The 18,970-nt window shown below is 42.6% G+C and overlaps 2 protein-coding genes across 2 annotated transcripts; both read left to right on the plus strand.

Annotated features, from left to right (window-relative positions):
• Positions 1-2,872: 2,872 nt before the first annotated feature.
• On the plus strand, positions 2,873-13,028 carry tmem222b (transmembrane protein 222b). The gene is made up of 6 exons (XM_033637671.2): positions 2,873-3,058; positions 6,145-6,229; positions 7,543-7,574; positions 7,675-7,771; positions 7,907-8,037; positions 10,399-13,028. Exons 1-6 carry the CDS (start codon positions 2,940-2,942, stop codon positions 10,484-10,486), a joined length of 552 nt encoding a protein of 183 aa, XP_033493562.1. The 5' UTR covers positions 2,873-2,939; the 3' UTR covers positions 10,487-13,028.
• A 1,692-nt stretch (positions 13,029-14,720) lies between these two features.
• Positions 14,721-16,469, plus strand: tpbg1b (trophoblast glycoprotein 1b). The gene is made up of 2 exons (XM_033636301.2): positions 14,721-15,113; positions 15,480-16,469. Exons 1-2 carry the CDS (start codon positions 14,860-14,862, stop codon positions 16,327-16,329), a joined length of 1,104 nt encoding a protein of 367 aa, XP_033492192.1. The 5' UTR covers positions 14,721-14,859; the 3' UTR covers positions 16,330-16,469.
• The last annotated feature ends 2,501 nt before the right edge of the window (positions 16,470-18,970 follow it).

Consider the following 18,970-nt stretch of genomic DNA (forward strand, 5'->3'; position numbering starts at 1 on the left):
AGTCTCATTAAAGTGCTCGTGGTAGGATTGAATTTGGATGATAACAATAGACCTGTACAATACAGTTTAACCTTAAAACTGGGACAATTGATTCAAGTATTTGGCTGCATGCACTCCACAGTTTCTTAATGGACATATCATATCGTATACAGTAGTACAACCACGTCAATACACACAACTACGACCAAATGAATGAGCGTTTCTGTCTCCGAATGACATGAAGTGTTGTAAACCCATATTTTCCATCACTCTTATAGCCAACATTCATATGTGGGGCCCATCTGGGTAGTAAATGAGCTGAAGAATGGGCCCTATATGGGACTGTCCACGAGTTCCATATTGGACCCATGCCAGTTGCCCACATGGGTGAGTTTACCCAAGTGGGCCCCAGATAAGATGCCCATTTTGGGCCCATACCCACTTGATACCCAAGTAATCCTGGTATAACCCATGTGGCGCCAAGTTTTAATATGTCCTGCTCTCCTGAAGTGAGGGAAGAGGCAGGCAAATATTGGGTTTTTTTCGTTATTCTTCCTTGCACCGGAAGCCTCAGTGTGGAAATGAGTCATGAGCAGTGAGTGATTGTTTTCCTTCTCAGATTAGACGTAAGACGTAAAAGCATTTTACAGGAATACAGTCAGAAAACATAAACATATTTTTCTGTAACAGAAATATATTCTTTCTGTCGTCAATCATCTTTTGACCCCTGAGATGATCTTGCTACCTCTAAGGAAGTCCTGACTCGCAGATTGACAATCGCTGGCTCTACAATTCTTTCTAAGCATGCACCTTTGGGGTGTTGACCCTTGACACTTATGAAGTCAGAAAGATTAGTGGCTGAGCCTGCATCTAATGATGATTCCATTATCGATTGAAAAAAACAGCTACAGTGTGGAGCCTTATGTTAAGTATAATCTTAACAGAAGACAAAGATCCCTGCGTGCACGGCTGCACTCAGGTTCAAACAAACACAAGAAATGTGTGCTCTAGATAAAGGATCAGCACTCAGTGAATAACCTCCTAAGCCCTATGATAAGCTATTATGGCAAGGCTTAACTATACAGACCAGTGAGCAGTGATAACTAACATATCTTTGGGGTCATCAGATGGGAACTTCCCTTCACCAGTGTTTCATCTAGTTCGTCCCACGACACCTCCAGGAGACTAGACAGCGATCTCTGGCGTCCCAGAGACACTCCCCTAATGCCAGGTCTCACTGCTCCCCGCACCGACCCAACAACCTCCTTTACCTTACTTACACATGGCTTTCTCAGCCCAAACAGCACTGCCACCTTCAACAAACCCAGGCTCCGTTTATGCGAGCTCCAGGTAGTGACCGTGCCAGGTGGGAACATTAACTTTAGCCTTAGAGACTGGAGGGTTTGACACCACCCCAGAGGAGAACCGAATTTGCTTGTTGTGTAACGTAGGTGAAGTTGAGAATGAGGTTCATGTCTTATTTTACTGTCCTGGACATGAAGAGATAAAAGACGTGCTCTTCAGTAAAATGACCTCTATCTATCTATCTATCTATCTATCTATCTATCTATCTATGTTGATTTCTTTTGGTTGGATGATCATGAAACGTTTGAGTTTCCTTGCAGAAACCTTTTTTGTGCTGACTTTCTTTGCCAGGCCTGGGATAGAAGGGAGAGTATTCTGTTTCTGGACTGAGCAGTAAAACAACATGTACTCTGGATCGTTACTGCAACGTCATTGTAATGGTGTCTTGTAAACCTGTGAGGGTTGGGCACATGTAAGTGAGCGTGACACAAAATAAAAAAAATAAAAATAAAAGAAACCACTCTTCAAAGTAACTTAGCTATTTATTTTGATAAAATGAAAATGGGAAAAAAAACTCAAATGTTCTAAGTAATGGCTATTTTTGTATTTATTAAAATTCTGGAGGTGTCAGTTGTGATAGTCAACCACAGAACAGTATATCCAAAAATGTATGCAAGTGACAGAAATGTTTGTTAACGACAGCGTCATAATTATATATCATCTGTATGTGTTGACCTGGTTGACCTCTGCACCTGCAATAGCCGTGGCCGGGCGCATCAGTCTTTTCGGGGTTGTCTGTCAGTCTGTCCGTCCCATTTTTGTGAATGAGAATTTTCTCAAATTTGGCACAAACGTCCACTTGGACTCACACTGAATTGAATGATTAGATTTCGATGGTCAAAGGTCAAGATCAGTCACCTTGCATCTGTCTCATTCTTTTGAAAGCGATATATAGAGAAGGCCTTGAGGGAATTTCAAATTTGCCAAAATTTGTCAGACTCAACGATGAACAGATTACATTTTGGTGGTCCAAGGTCACTGTGACCTTTGATCTGGTGTATCTTATCTTATTATATAACCTGCCAGGCATAAACACACAAAGTTCTCAAGTTTTATTTTCTTCAATGACAGTTTGCTGCTTTCCTCAGTTTTATATCAATGTTGAGCACATAAAATACATATATTTTGCTCTATAGGCTCAGATTTAAACAAAATAACCGGGTTGTTTGACTAAACTTTGACTGGACAGATCTATTGTTCCTCTTGATGTCTTGAACCTATTCCGGAAGTTGCTACTGCTGCCAAGACAGACAACAGTATCAAGCCAGCAGGAATAAGAGGGAGAGCTTTAGACTGTGCCCTTCAAAATAAAACCTTTATTTAACCACCATGTATTGTTTTGCTCATTATATAACACGCCTGTCTCTATTTTCTGCTACTATTTCCCCAGATGTCGAAATAATACCGAGTATTTATGTGAAATGTGTTTATAACGGCGCGAGTCAAACTACTTAGCCACTATTTTACGATACCGCTCATGTAGTACATTTTATTTTGAAGCCAGAATCACTTGATTTCCGGTCTTGTTCCGTGCATTCGTGTGCCTTGGCGCAGCTGTAAGTGGGACAAATGAAGTTCATTTTCCACAGCTGGTGATGGCGGATGTTGTTGAAAAAGAGACCATGAAGAATTACCACATAGCGTCTGAGAAAATTAACCCAGAGACCAGTCGCTACCCTTACTGTATTGTGTGGACACCCATCCCTGTGTTATCGTGAGTTACCGCCGTCCACCGTGCAGGTCGGCTGCTGACCGAAACCTCGGGACATGAAGTGACAGCTTTATTAGCTTAGCTAGCTAGCACACGTACAATACCATCCTGTTGCTGGGTTCCTTAAAACATTTTGGCACACTGGGTCACGTATATTAGCACGTCCCTGCTGTAGTTAGTTAGTCAGAGTATGAATTCAAAATGTGTACATATTATGACTATAATCAAAAAGGGGACATTAATATCGGTGCATATATAATAAGGCAAAAATAAGAAAGCTTTTTGACACAAAGTTAACACAAATGACGGTTTCACATAACATTTGAAAGCTAAAACTCACTTTCCTCAAAGTGCAAATTTACTTGGCTTCAGAAGTTATAATGCTCTTGTAGTAATGTCCAAATTACTATTTGTTATTCCCATACTGTTTTAAAACAGTTATATACTCGCTTAAGTATTGGCATTATACTTATGACTTTTATTTTTATGATAGTTATAGAACAGGGGTGTCAACTCATAGATTAATGAAACCTTTGAATAGTATCAGCTACAATATTTTCCCCTTTTTTGTGTAAAGAATTACAGTACATTCTGTAGACGTCCATTCTTTTACAAAACAGATGAACAGCCTGAGATGTCTTAAAAAAAATAAGTGCAATTTCAACAATATGTCTCAGTTATTCCACATTTAATCAACCTACTTCTCACTCTCATTACATGTTCATTTATTCATACATGTCCTGATAGATTCTTTTGAACTAACACTGCTGATTGACTTTTTTGCACAATGTTCAATATCTTTAAACATGGTCACATTAAGTATTCATCGTTATATCAGAGAAATGGATTCTGGTCAGGGTGAAAAAGCCTCTGAAGCAGAGTTTTACTCAAAGTTGGCATTGTTTAACCTGCTCCTGAAACCTGGAACCTCTTAAGCCTAGTTCACATTACACGATTTTCACCCTGATTTTGCATCACAGAGACTATCGTAATCTTTTGAGTGTTCATACCTGGCAACGTGTGTTTCTGTCAGCGGGAGTCTTGCCAACTGCGTTACAACCTGTGTGTGCACACCACAAGATTTCTCCACTGAGCCCTCACCGACAGAGCCCCAGATAACGCGATGATGTCACCAAACTACATTTTTTAACTTGGAGACGACACATCGTAAAGGCATGGATATTCTTCCCAGTGTTGAATCAGATCTGCCTCCAGGGCCTGGGTCCAAACACAACGCGCTCCCCGTGATCCTGTGGACGCTGCCATTGTTGTTGTTGCTTGCCGGCTTGTCCTCCACACATTTCTTCCGTCCTTCTGCGTTCTGACGTGGGACGTATCCCTCCTCTCATTGGCTGATGCCCTTTGTCAGTCATGTCAGACGTCTCCACTTTTCTACCATGCCAGATATCCAGTCCCGGTTGCAGACAAGGGGGCGACTTGCTCGTAGGCTCGTTCACACACGAGGACTCATTGTAGATTATCTGCCGACTCACCTCTGACCCAAGGTGGCTCTCAAGATCCTCTGCGACATCAAAATCGCGGTGAAATCGTGTAATGTGAACTAGGCTTTAGTCCAGTCATCTAGTGGGCCTGATTGGATCCTTTGGCGGGCCAGTGCTGGTCCACGGGCCAAATGTTTGACAACCCAGTTCTAAAACAATGGTTCTAGAAAAAGTATGTGAATGTGTATGTTTTGTGGTGGGGGTATTGAATATATAATTACAAATTGTGCAGTTACTGCTTTTTTGAAACTTAATATTGTCTTTTCTCTTCCATTGATAAAATGCTGACAGTTGTGTAACTCAGGACTCTGTGTATTTTAATTACAAAACATGAATATTTAAGGACTGCTGTTTGCTAGGGATGCACAATAATATTAACACGTCATTAGTCATGGCCGATACTGGCTTTAAAATAGACCATCAGAATCAGCCAGCATCCTTTTTCTTATGGAGAACGAGGTAGTGGTGTGCTCAGGACTGTCTTTACTATATGACACTCTCACTGCTCTTGAAGAAAAGGGTCAGGGTCACATGGGAAGAAAATATGAACTTTGGGAACAAATGCACTTGAATTAAGTTAAGAAGCCTTCATTCAAAGAAACATGGCTGCTTAGAGTTAAAAACACTGACTTGTTAGGAAGCTAAGATCTTAATCAGGGTGCATGAGGGTGGACAGGAGTCAAGCAAACATTTTATAAACCTGGTAGGGGGTGTCACCCAGTCCTGATTGTTAAGTGAATGCAGGTGGCTGACAGCAATCGATCACAATGAGAGGCCATTTTGAAGGTGACACACCTCCGCAAGTGTTCAGAAAAACAACATCCTGCACAATAATGAGAAATTACTGAACATGCATCAAAATTACATCCATCACATGAAAAAAGAAAGAAAATACAATCCAAGACGATATTAAAATATCACCAAAGTATTTTGAATTTGAGCCACCACCTACGAGCTGAGCATACAGGTGAAGCTAATCAGACTAGGGGTGCACGATAATGACGGTATGTCATCAGAATCAGCCAACATCTTTTTCCTTCTTTTGCACAAATATTACATATGTTGAAAAGCATTGTATTTCATGTCTCCATCTGCTGGTGGGCCATCATGATAAGAGCATGCATAGATACTATGATGTTAATTAACTACAGCAGAGACTTGATGATCACTAAAATTAGGTGGGGAAAAAACTGGAAACATCGGTATCGGTAATGGGTCAAATGTGTTGTTACATAACATATAATTGGCAAAAAAATCCAATATCATGTACTGTACTGTTTTTATAGCCAAGAGAAACTGGAGGACAATCAAGTTGAATTTTGGAAAAGTTAAGTGACTGTTACTGCCACTCTTTCTTCAACAACAAAGTAATGTTACACATGTAATTTATTTCTACCTCAAACTGCAGTGTTGCTGCATATTTTCCACTTAAGAAGACTCTTAGACTGTCTGTCTGTTTTGTGTGGACCTGATGAAAACTCGCATCTGGGAATGTGTTCATCTTTGTGGAGGTTATAATTGCAATGCTTCTTTTAAGTTGTAATAGTAACTTTGCATGTTTTTTGTTGTTGTTGTTTTTTTGTCCAGATGGCTGCTTCCATTCATCGGCCACATGGGAATCTGCACTTCCACTGGTGTCATCCGGGACTTTGCTGGACCTTACTTTGTCTCAGTGAGTAATTTGAGATGAACAAAAGATTCTGAGAATATATTACAGCCTGTATGGAAAAATTAAGTACAATACAGTGGCTCTACGCTAAGGCCATTTTCTCATATGATCACACAGTGTCTGGAGAATCATGTCTGGACTTTGTCCGGAGTTTCCCTTTCGCACATGTAGAATACAGCAGGAGATTGTCTGTGTCCGAAGCATTCTCACATACTGGAAATATGCTGCATAGCTGATTAATTTGGTCATAATCAACCGAATCTCTTCTTGTCCTTGAAATTGTCTGATGATATTGGCATTGGCCCTTACTGGCGGAAGTTCCCCGAATCTCGTCATCTCTTCAGTTTGACATTTTCGTGGCTGTTTTCATGTAAATGACCTTTATCTTTACCTTTGGATGTTTGTTTTCTCCTAGTTTCGCATGATGATAAACGTCATCAACATACCAACTGACTCGCTGTGAATTCTTTGAACAATGACCTGCTCTGTTCACACATGGGCTCAATTGGATATTAAACAGACTTTGTACTCGGGACCTGGCAGGATAAAATCAGATTAATGCCTGATTCAACTGATTTGGACATTTGAGTTCTCACATACTGCTCCTCCAGACAATTTCAAGTTTGCAGTGCAAGTGTGAAAGGGGCTTAACACACAAAAAATTGCAAGGGGCTTCATTGGTGGGAGCGTGTTGCTTCAGGTACCAGTGAGATAATATGAAATATGATCCAGGAATGTCCATGAGATTGAAAGCCTAACAGATACCAAAACACTGCACAGTGGTCTCTGAGGATTTTAAACTCTGGAGAGTTATTGTGGCCTCAATCACTTTATCTCACGTCACAACATTCTCAAGATAAACAGTTTAAAGACTTCATTCATGATACAAAATAATCTGGCAGGAAGGTGCGCTTGCACAGCTTCTTGCAAGATGTTGTGGTGCTTGCGTTGTTTTGCCGATGCCTCCTGTGTTTGCATCAGATACACCTGCTGTATCAAAGCAGCGATTCCTTTCTCATGAATGAGAGGCCTTCATTTCTCCTGTTGACTGTCTGACCGCAGCCTAATAGGTTCTTGGACCCATTTGCGTTGCGCACAAACAAAGTTGTTGGTGGATACAAACAGGATGTGAGGCACATTTCCTGAATTTGTAATGCTAAACCATCTAAATTACGTATTCCGGTTCCCAAAGAACCCAAAAGTGTGTCACTGCTGAATTCCTCAGCTGAATTAAAGAAACATGAGCACACAGATGATCACGTGATCTTTTTTGAAATGATAAATAGCAATAAACATTTTCTGCTTGTTTTTTGCAGGAAGACAACATGGCTTTTGGAAGACCAACAAAGTAAGTGATTGAAAATATTCAGGTTGTTGTGATTACACATAATGCTACAGAGAAATATCTGTCCAACACAACCATAGTTAGATTCTCTCTCTGACTGTAGGTACTGGATGCTGGATGTTAGCAAAGTCTACGCCAGTGGCTCCAACGCCTGGGACACAGCGGTGCACGATGCTTCAGAGGAGTATAAGCACCGGATGGTAAATAAGTGGTCTTGTAGATGAGTCTTTTATTTAAGATAAGATAAGATACACCTTTATTGATCCCATAATTGAGAAATTACTCCGTAAAAGTGAAAACAACAGCAATGATTCGTATTTTTATTTTCTCCAAAGCACAACCTGTGTTGTGACAACTGTCACTCACACGTTGCCATGGCTCTGAATCTGATGCGATATGAAAACAGCACCTCGTGGAACATGGTCAAACTCTGCCTCCTCGCTCTGATCCATGGAAAACACGTCAGGTAAGAAGCAGTGACACGTCTCCAGTCTTTGGAAATAAGAGTTTGCTGCTGGTGTTAAACTGATACATGATACAGAAAATAAACTCATGGTCCAGTGAGGTAGTGAAAAGGCCACAGGTATTATACCGTTGATCTCAGTGTGTGAAAATATAAATATGGTGTAAGATTACGTGAGCTCTGTTTTGAGTCGACTCATTTGCCCTTGTCAATGCGTGATCTCACAAGGCTATTAATAGATTACATTAACCTTCATTTAAAAACATGAAAGAGTTACATAACAGCTTTAATTCTGCATGTTGCTCTGCACAAGTCTGAGAGTCCCAGAGCTGGATTTGATATATAAATACGTGACTGACTTACAGCGCAGAGTCTCATGTGAGACATTAAAAGGAATCATTTTGAATAGTTTCTCATATAGAAACATGAGGCAGTATCAGGACACTGATATGTTTTTCATTGTTATAGCGATAATTTAGCTCAGTGGATTTAACTTCTTCCTGCCAACTGACTTCACTGTCTTTGCGAGGCTGTAGAGGGCAGGAGTGAAGGAACTAAGGAGTCTAATGGTGCCAGCCATGTCATGCTAGCTTGTCAGGAAGGAGGTTAAATAATGCTCCAAAGTTAGGCTAAATTTTGGCAAGGGAAACACTGGCATGGCCTTTTTTAAAGGGGTTCCTTGACCTCTCAGCTCAAGATATGTAAATAAAAAAGGGTTTTACAGGTACCCACGAGTCTCCCTCTTACAGTTATGTCCACTTTATGGTAGTCCCGTGCAGTTAGGGGCAAAAACCATGCTGTTTCTCACAAATCCAGCTTTGATTGATGTATACCACTTCTATGTGGCATACACTGCTGACTTACTATCTCCCCCTAAAGATTCTCTGCCGCCCCCCCTTTAGTAGCGAAGGGGGAAGTAGAAGACATCAAATTTAAATGGTGACTGATACCTCTGAAGCTAAAGGGTGTTTGAAGGTGGTTGCATCCATAGTGGGTAAACGGGGTGGGAATAGTCCTTCAGTTTTTGGACAGTGCAGCAGGAAATGTTCTCGACTGGCACCTGATCTTAGTCCAACTGAACAGGTGTTGCACCTGCTGAAGCCCCTGAACCGAGCACGAAGGGAAGATGGCTGCCGTACAGGCCTGGCAGAGCTTCGCCTGCTCTTGTCTCTGTGTTGTCGACTTTCAGACACAAAACACAAATGACTGCATTGAAAAAGCAGTTGTAGTCGTGGTTTGATATGAAATCCGTCATGCCTGAGTAGAGCCGACACAATGAAAAGTCTCTCTGTGTCCTTCAAATATCAGGCTACACTGTAAAGTACATTTCTCACATAGCATTAATTTTACATTGTGCATACAGTATGTTAGACTAATGTCGTTGCAACAAAAATGTTTAGCAGCAACATTATTTGGCTAATGCAGGGATAAGCTGCTGCTGCTACCCTATAATCTCCAGCTGCTCTCTTCAAAGACACCACAAGAAGTAGGGCTGGAGCTTGTGAATGAGGTTTCTCGCTGCGATCCCAGGGGCTCGGACATGATTTTACTGGTATGCCTTGAACCTGTTGTGTCTCAGGACACGAGAGAGAGAGCCCTGATTCTAGGGAGGTAGTAAGAGTGTATATAGGACATTTCTCCAGGAGGCCTTAGTGGTATAGTACTGTTACAGGAAGGGACTGCACATCCCAGTGGCTCTCTGATGTGTGTTGAGAAGTAAGAAGTTGATTAGAGAAGACAATTGAAGTCACTGTAGTCACTTACCTCTGTAGCCACTTGGAGAATATACTACGGAGGTGGCCAAAAGTAAGACCAGAGGTTTATTTGCTTGGACTGACGAAGAGGTGGAACTGTTACTGAAAGTAAGACATGAGTATAAAGCTCTCAAGGTGGTGGAAAACAGATTGGGAGTTGTTGCAAAACAATTATGGCAGCATTACAAAAGCACAACCATCACCAGAGGAAGGCTTTGCAATGGAAAGTAGTTTTGTTACCCACATGAGAAGGATTAAATCCCAAAAGGTATGTAGACTTAGCTATAATGTTTTGGCTTGTCTTGGCGTGACTGATAAGGCCCAGTCTGGAAGCAATCATGGGTGTCTGTGTCATCGCTTCAGAAGTATCCATTTCCGCCGTGCCACCATGGAGTTTTCAAACTAAAACAGGGTCAGCAGAGTTTTCAACAGTCTCCATTTTAGGGGCTCCAAAATGCCAGAAAAGTGTGGATGTAGCCTGGTGATGTCACGGTAACAGCAAGTGGACGCGGAGGGTTATTGGTGCAGGGTATCATCAGGACTATATGCATGTCATCACCTCCACACTCTCCTCACCTTCACTCATCTGTCTCTCCTCTCCCCGCTCCAGCTGTGCAGGCTTTCTGAAGACCTGGCTGCCTTTCCTGATGCTGATGGGCATCATCCTCACAGTGGCCCTGGCCCTCAACCTGCGGTGACCTGGGAGGCAGGTTAAAGACACAGTGGAACCCCTGCAGGTCGGATGTAGGGATGACCTTTTAGACAACAAGGGGGGCATCACACGGTGTCGTGCAGACGCGATCGAGGAGCTAAAGACTACTCACCTCCGAGGGGAGATTGTTGAACAGGAATGTCCAACACATGTATACCAACACATGCTTGGTTTGTGGGGAGCAGGCGGCCTGTTAGTGGCATAACTCCAGTGGGGAAACTGGAACGACCAAGTGACAGAAATTCATTTATATTCAGTCATTTATTTAGAGGGAAGTGACTGAGCACCCCACATACACCACAACTACCAGAACCAGTCAAACACTTAATGGATTATGATTACCGAAAGCCTAACAGCAGGTTTAAGCCATCGGCACCTGCACAGCGTAGACGTCGTGTACCTGTGTTGATAGTTGAGTCGAGGAACATACATAGTCGAATTCACGGAGGGAAAACATCCATGCCTTGCTTTCAGATTCTGATGATATTACTTTGTATTGGACTGGGAGTGTAATCCCATGATTCAGTGCTTCCAGAATACCATTTTTATACTGGGGAGGGCAAACATGCTAAATCAATTAGATGCCTTTTTAGGGACTTTATTGCATCTCATGCTTAATCTAATGTAGCTCGTCTGTAGCACTGCGACTTAAAGCTAAACACGGCAGAGCAGTTTGTATTTTTGTGCATTTTCTTACTTGTACGATATCAAAACGTCTGCATCTTCTAAAAAGAAATATTTTCTCAGAGATATGTTGTACATGCATTCCACGTATCACCTCATGGTACTACTTTAAATAGGTTTACGATAAATGTTTTCATACCTTTAACTGCAGATCATCAATGCAATGATTGTAGCAACCTCAGTGAATGTGGCTGTGGAAAATACCTAGAGAAACCAACAGAATAGTTAAGCTCCTTTTGGTTTTCTATACCAGTGCCAAACGTAGGAGAATGGGAGACCAACTCAAACTGTGTCCTTGAACTCGTTCTTTAGCGGAACAGCTCATTGGTGACTCCAAATTTATCGAATGAAAGGCCTGTTGTTGTTGTTATGACGTCTGCTTTAATCTTTTGCTTTTCATCACAAATTCTGACTTAATGTGAAGAAGCAGAAGTCAGTGCCTAAAAGTGACCTCGCTCACAGATCCCTTAAATATTGTATTTTTGATTTTTGTAGTTATTTTTGACACTTTAAAAAAGAAGTTAAATCCACATGATGGTTGGCACTCGAAATCCGTTGCCATGGCTATCATGAGTAGATTCAAATCCCCTCATTGTTTGCAATCAAATAGAAAAAAGTGTTGAGCCCTCTCTTTGTCCGCGGTGCTGCCAGAAGCAGCAGGTAGCCAGGATCCTCAGGTTTTCACACTCGCCAACCCCTGCTGAATATCCCCATTTCCCTCAGCGCCTGACCAGCGTCACTCCTGCTGTTTTCCACCTCTGCAGATCAGATTTGAAGGTCATTGCAAAATGTCAGCACTGTTTCACAAAGCTTTGATATATACCGGCCAACATCCTGCAATAATCCAAAGTAGATGTCATGTTAGTGTGTTGTTATAAATTACAATTTATTTTATTTTTTAGGGTTGAATGTTAGGGCTAACACAGTGCCAGTTTTCTAGACTTTGCTCTCCTCACTCAACTTCTCGAAAGCAGATATTCTGTGGCCTCTTGTGTGTGTTTTACCCATGTTGCCTGTAAATATTTGATCACACATTGTACTGTACACCAGGTGCTCTTCATATATTTTGCAAACGTGATCACTCACTCAACAGATTTATTCTTTGAATAATTTACAATTTTTTTATTTCTCTACTCCACCTCTGCATATCATCTCTGCTCGGGCAGTGAAGCAGATCTGTGCCTGGATGAGTGCGTGATCGCATGTGTGTGTTAGTCATGCACACAGCAGTGATCAGAGAGAGCATGTGATTGCATGCCAGCATGTGTGTGTTGCATGTGTGCAAGAAAGTTTGAGAGAGACGTTCATGTTTGACATATACTGTGGCTTCTTGATTAATAGTCAGCTGCATTGCGTTGCAGCCAGCTGCCTAGTTATTGATTTCTATATTTATACTCCATATCTTTCTCTTAAACTCGTTCAAGCCTTAGCAAGGATTAATAATAAATTAGACTATAACAGGCCTGCTTAAGTTAACGTTGATTTGATGCAATAGCCTGTACCGTTCCGTGTGTAGCTACACTTTATGTGGATTAGAGCTGCAGAGTCATTTTGTTAAAGCATTAAACGAGGAAGGAGGAAGAGATGGAGAACGTGCCGTCAGTTTGAACATTATTGTAAATAAAAACATTGTTTTGGGAATATTTCCAACCTTTTTACTGTGACGCTCCACGACTGTTTCCTAAAGCCATGTCACTGCTGTGAAGAGGTAATTGCCTTTATGTACGTACAAAAATTTACGCCCCAGAGTCTCAAATATTTACATTTTAACTTGTTGGGAATTTGACTTGAGAATGATGTTACTAAAAGTAGCATGTGTTTAAAAAAGAAGTATGCTCATTAAACTGCAGCTACGTTTCACGTCTCTGTCCAAACTTAGTGAACGTGGCTGTGGAAAATACCTATAGAGAAAAACAGAAACATGAAAACCCCTTTGGTTCTCTGTAATTGCGCTAAATGACAGGAAATGGGAGACAAACTGTGCTTGAATCCGTAACTTGTTTTCTTTAGTCAAACAGCTCATTCATTACACTCTGAGCTGCGAGAGGCAATGAATGAATGACTTGAAACTCACAACATTGTCATTATTGCTGCTTTTGACATATAAATATATGTGTATATTTTAGGAGGAAAGATAGAACTTGTGACGATAAATAGTCCGCCGGTCCTTTATTGGAGTGCATGTGCAAGAATGCAATATTCAATGGAGATGATTTGAATGGTTTTAGATGTTGCCTGCTGCGGTGCCTTGTTGTATCCAAGAGCCAGGTCCAGGAATGTGGAGACCTGTGGTCCCAGCAATTCAGTCCGCTGACAAAAGACAGTTGGGATGCTATTATTAGTGCCACTATCCATATATACTTATACCAGTCTGCAATTTCAAAACCCTCTTTTGTTTCTCTAATCCCCAAAATATCTTTTATGCTGCAGATCATATAGACCATGGGGAATTTTAAGACTCCTCTGCAAGTGACTGTGTGAACTCTGAATGTGTTTATGACTTACAGCTATAATACCAATAAAGATGTCTATTATTGTAGAAATTTGCGAGTTTTCTTTTCTTCCTCTGGATTTCAATCACTGAATTATGACAACTGTGTTTCATCAGTGCTGACAGCGGGAGGGATGATGTTTGGAATTCACGGCGCTCCGAGCCATGAAAGGCAAAGTCCCCTCCTCCTCCTCAAGTTTCTATAAATACACTGTGAAGTGATTCCTGTAATAATCATTATAAGCTGTCAGAATCAACATTAGAGAAGGCTTTGATACGCAGCTATCAAGTGGCTACAAGTCCCACCCAATGGCTATTATCCTGCAGAGCATCATGACATTCAAGAAAAGGGGGATCAAAGGCTTGTGTCTGGCCCCCAAACACCCCTCCCCCACGTTTACCATACCACCTGGGTAGGTGGGAATGACCAGGGACATTACATTCACCAGCTAGTTAACAGGGAAGTTATTGCACCTAATAGCATATATTAAAAAACCTCTTTAAAACAAGATTAGAGTGAAAAAGAATAATGATTCCTGACAAGATATACAGAGAGGAAACATGGGCACTGAACTCTGCCCCAAGTCATTTTCACTATATTAGATTTTCTTGCATTATTTTTCATGTTTTTAGTACAATCATAAATGTCCAGATTTCCATGCCCACATTTTGGAGTGAAGGGACTGCAATTCTGGCCAATGACACTGACGCCACATGATTATATGTGGCTGCAACGCGCGAAATGGTAAATCTGAGTAGACAGGGAGCTGAGAGCTGAACCACTTTCTCCTCCTCTGTCATGCCAGCAGCGTCTACTCGAGCCTGAGAGGAAGATCTCGTGGATCCGGACAGGGTACGAGCAGGAGAGAAGCCCCTCCCCGCGTATCATCGCACCAGGCGATGGTCCTTTTAACTTCATTGTTGGAGAAGAAGCGACGCCCCGCTTTGCCACGGCAAAAGGATCAAACACCCCCTCTGATTAGCACGACCCCCAGTTTTGTTCTCATGGAAATCAGACCCTCCCTCTCCGCCACACTTTCTGCAGAGATGCAAAGTTGAGGCGCATTCTCAGCCGGGACAACAGATGATAATGATGTCTTGGAGGAGCTGATCGTTTCATTTCAGCATTTTCCTCCCTGTGTTTCTCTCTCTGCTCTCGGACCGCACACTTTTCTCTCCCCAACATGCTGCATTTGGCGCAGCGCATTGTTTTTTGCGCGCTGCTCGGCTCCGTTTACGCGCCGTGCCCTCCGCGCTGCGAATGCTCAGAGGCGGCTCACACCGTGAAGTGCGTCTCCAGAGACCTGCGGAGTATCCCGACTGGGATCCCCGGATACACCAGGAATCTGTTCATAACTGGGAATCAGATCGGGCGGATCGGTCCGGAGTCTTTTAAAGGGCTGGGGAATGTGACCAACCTGTCTCTGAGCAATAACAGGTAAGACTCTCCTGCCTTTATGTCATTCATGACAAACATGACTTTGTGATGCAAAGCTTGGAGAACAGAAAACAAATATTTCTTTAGGACAGAGCAGTTTGTCTCAGAGCAAAATACTGTATTTGAGCCATCAGTCCTGATTGTCGCTGAAACATAGCAGCCAAGATTTTATAATTTTAGTCAAGTGACACTTGAAAAGGGAGCTTTGCAGACTTTTATGGTAAAATGACACTCACATCACATTTTATTTAAATTCTCTCAACATAAATCAGTCCTGTTTTTATGTCTGAAAGCATCAGTTCTTCTTTTCCACTTTCTTGCTCTTGTGAAAAAGCGTGAACGACATCTCTGTCCTCTCACATCCAGAATCTCCGAGGTGGAATCCCACACCTTTGCCGAACTCCGCAGCCTCCGCTCCCTGGATCTGAGCAACAACCAGCTGGCACTCATCCACCCCGAGGCCTTCACCGTGCAGAACCAGTCTCTGCGGGAACTCAACCTGAGCCGAGCCCTCTACAACCACTCGTCAGTGATGGACTTGGCCACCTCTCTCCGCTGGAGCTCCCTGGGTACCCTGAAGGGGCTGGACCTTTCTCACAACGGCCTCATCTATTTACCCTCACGCATCTTTTCCCACCTGACCAGCCTGCGGCGCCTCCTGCTTTCCAACAACTCCCTGGTGGCCATTCACAACAACACCTTCTCGGGTTTGGAGCACCTGGAGGAGCTGGATCTGACCCTGAACGCCCTGAAGACGATCCCCGAGGAGGGCCTACGAGAGCTGGACTCCCTGCCTGGTGCTGTTCTTCAGCTGGGGGAAAACCCGTTTACATGCACGTGTGGAATCGAACCATTTGCTCTGTGGCTCAACAGATCACAGGGACGCATAAGTGATGCTGAGGGCCTCGTGTGCGCGTTCCCGGCCAGCATGAGAAACACATCCATGCTGGCTGTGGGCACGTTGACTCTGGGATGCCATCAGAGCGGTGCAGGGGCTGACCTTGCTTTGCAGACCTCTTACGTCTTCTTGGGTATAGTCCTGGGCTTCGTGGGGCTCATCTTCCTGTTTGTACTTTATCTCAACCGCAAGGGCATCAAGAAGCGCATCTATGACTTGCGGGACGCCTGCAGGGAGGTGTGGGAGGGCTACCACTACCGCTTCGAGATTGACTCTGACCCCAGGTTATCACAGGTCTCCACGAGTGCTGACGTGTGAGAGGACAATCACCTCTGGTGTTTTTTCTTATGACTCTTTTCCAATGCATTTATCAGTAGTGACATGTAAAAAGTGTACAGATTTTTCTGTAAATATATACATACAATAGTGTTAATTATCTTTCAGCCTTGTTGTTTAAAGCATGCACTGCCCATTTTTCCTCTTTACACAACAAATGCGCTCTTTTAGTACAGAATATCCTGGATTTGTTCGCTCTCTTGAGCTAAACGGACGTGAATGTTGTACAGGGAGTTTAATAAGTGATGTCTTAAAATCACGCCTGCTCCTTATGTCCATATGAAAGCAACAGCAAGTGCCTAAAGTCAGCTAGGTATTGTTTTTTAATCAGCAGAGCGATCTGAACTCAGTCTCCACATTTTCAGTCATTACTCTGTGTCAGATCTTATTTTCAGCTTGTAGAAAAGCAACAAAATGCTGCAATAAAACCCCGACACTACAAAAACAAACCTCTGGGAATTCAAAGCACAATCACTCATTCTTCTTTGAACCATTTCAAGCCCTTTGGTCTCTGCGTCCTCCGGCCCCAGGGTGCCAGAGAGGAATTAAGCCTCCAAAGCTTTTCCCCTAAAGTCACCACTCTGCTCCTCTTTGGCTGTCGGATTTGAAGGGGAGACAATTCGGTGCAGACCAGCGGAAATCTCCTAGCCCCCTCATTTTTTCTCTCATGAACCATTGCTTTGTTTCAACTGCTTGAGCTTTATTGTCAAAATGATGAGAACCAGTCCTGGGCTGAGGCCGCTGAAAGCAATCTCCCCTCCCTCCTTAAAGACAACAGCCGCTGTGGAGGCTCTCTGAGAGAAAACTCTGGCTCTCCACGTTTTTCTGTTTAGGGGATTTTTTTCTTCTTCTCAGTGATAAGACACAGATGATTCTGTAACACCAGCTACATTGTTTCATTCAGCAGTTTGATCAGTTAAGAAAGAAAATGCTCTTCACCTTTTGGTTTTTCTGTACCGTCTATGTTCCTGCAGTTCAGGTTATGCTGTGAAAAAGTGTTGTTTCCTAAGAGAAATACCACTGAAATCCAGAGGTGTATATCAATACGTCTGTTTCTCAAACCTTACATTTTACATGCATGTTTAAACTGAATCAATTATAACCTGCATGAGTGCCAAACAAAACACAATAGCCTTCTTTTCTCAAGTGTCACATGTGTCGTCCCTGTTTTCCAAAATGGCTCCATGACAAAAGCAATCCTCTGTGGCCTTATGATGCTATGAAGTGAGACAAACACAGACAGTGAGAGAGGATGGCATGCTGCCATTCCTCAAAGTGTTTATTGCCTAAATTGCTAGCTATCTAGGTATTTGGAACGGGGAGGGAGGAGGCCTGGAGTTAACTGAAACAGCCTCCCATTGTTCGAAGCCAAAGCAGCATCTTCATCCTATCAAGATGTTCTCCAAACTCCTCTGATAGCAATCCAGAAATGTTTATAACATGGAGACATTTTACTGCATGTGTAAAGACAAAATAAAGCTTCAGAAAGTTGTGATGTCTGTATAGTCATTTAGCTCATGTGTAATCAGAGGTGAATGTATTCATAATATTTGGACCGAGCTGTAAGTATCATATCTCTGAGCCACAGGACCACATTAAGCCGGGTATTTACTTGCAGAGGAGAAAACAATTGAGGCTCGTACGCTCGCACAAAGGGTGGCTTGGATGGCAAGACGCCTCAAATGAGCTTTGTTTTCCTGCGCAGAAAGATGCCTTGTGATACCCATTGTCTTTCTATTTTCACAGACGACCATTATGCCGCCGCATAATAGGATTCACTCATGATGACAAAGTTGAGCGCTCTGATCCAGCGATTGTTAAAGTGTCATCATTCTTAATAATTGCCTGTGGGAGAGAATCCCAGGAGAAGTCCTCCTTTCCTATTACACAACGTGTCATAACCGGGGCATTAGGCCGGCCACGGGTTATTGGTGTCAGTTGGCAGAGCAGAGAGAAGACAGATTATTCCCTGCATGTCATTACTTCCGTTTTCGCTCATTAAAAGTGTGGATTAGGACCCATGCCTTTTTTGTCTTTTTACGAGTGTGGCTGTTTGAAAAATATATGGTCTGCCTGCTATAGACTGTGCAAGATTGTCTCAGCAGGAATGCAATGAAAACAGAGGAACCCTGCAAATGCATCCAGACGTTCTCCATTACTCCCAGTTGAAAAGAGAGGCTTGTTAAAAACAGGAAAAATTGCTCCAATTACAGTGTTCCCTCAGACTGTACGTTGCACATATCTGATTAAAAGATCACATCTTTATTTCAACTTTGCTTGCAATGTCTTGTATTCCCACAAGCTATTTGTCACACCGCTGAGGTTTCCTTCATGGGAGCAGCTCCACAAACTTTAACAGCTTTATGTTGCTGTATGTGCAGCGTGTGGTTTGTGCTATTGCAAAAAGGCAAAATACATACTTGAAGTGTTTCTCTTCAGTGTTGAGAACGATCCTTTGGAGCACAGCAGGCTTTTTATTTCATACGCCTCCTGTCTCCGGGAACATCTTGGCGCCATTACATGGGTTTAATGGCCATGATAGGGAATATGCCTTAAAAGTGAACACCACATCTGTGAGGAATTGAACATGTTAAAAAGAGACCACAACAGTCAGCAGCATGAC

The sequence above is a fragment of the Epinephelus lanceolatus genome, chromosome 16, assembly GCF_041903045.1.
Source record: "Epinephelus lanceolatus isolate andai-2023 chromosome 16, ASM4190304v1, whole genome shotgun sequence".
NCBI classification, from domain to species: Eukaryota; Metazoa; Chordata; class Actinopteri; order Perciformes; family Serranidae; genus Epinephelus; species Epinephelus lanceolatus.

Bases quoted from the DNA above. Each gene is read 5' to 3' on its own strand.
- tmem222b (XM_033637671.2), top strand. From the start codon at position 2,940: ATGGCGGATGTTGTTGAAAAAGAGACCATGAAGAATTACCACATAGCG. The intron at 7,772-7,906 runs GTAAATAAGTGG...TTTTCTCCAAAG, and splicing joins AGGAGTATAAGCACCGGATG to CACAACCTGTGTTGTGACAA. The intron at 8,038-10,398 runs GTAAGAAGCAGT...TCCCCGCTCCAG, and splicing joins ATCCATGGAAAACACGTCAG to CTGTGCAGGCTTTCTGAAGA.
- tpbg1b (XM_033636301.2), top strand. From the start codon at position 14,860: ATGCTGCATTTGGCGCAGCGCATTGTTTTTTGCGCGCTGCTCGGCTCC. The intron at 15,114-15,479 runs GTAAGACTCTCC...TCTCACATCCAG, and splicing joins CTGTCTCTGAGCAATAACAG to AATCTCCGAGGTGGAATCCC.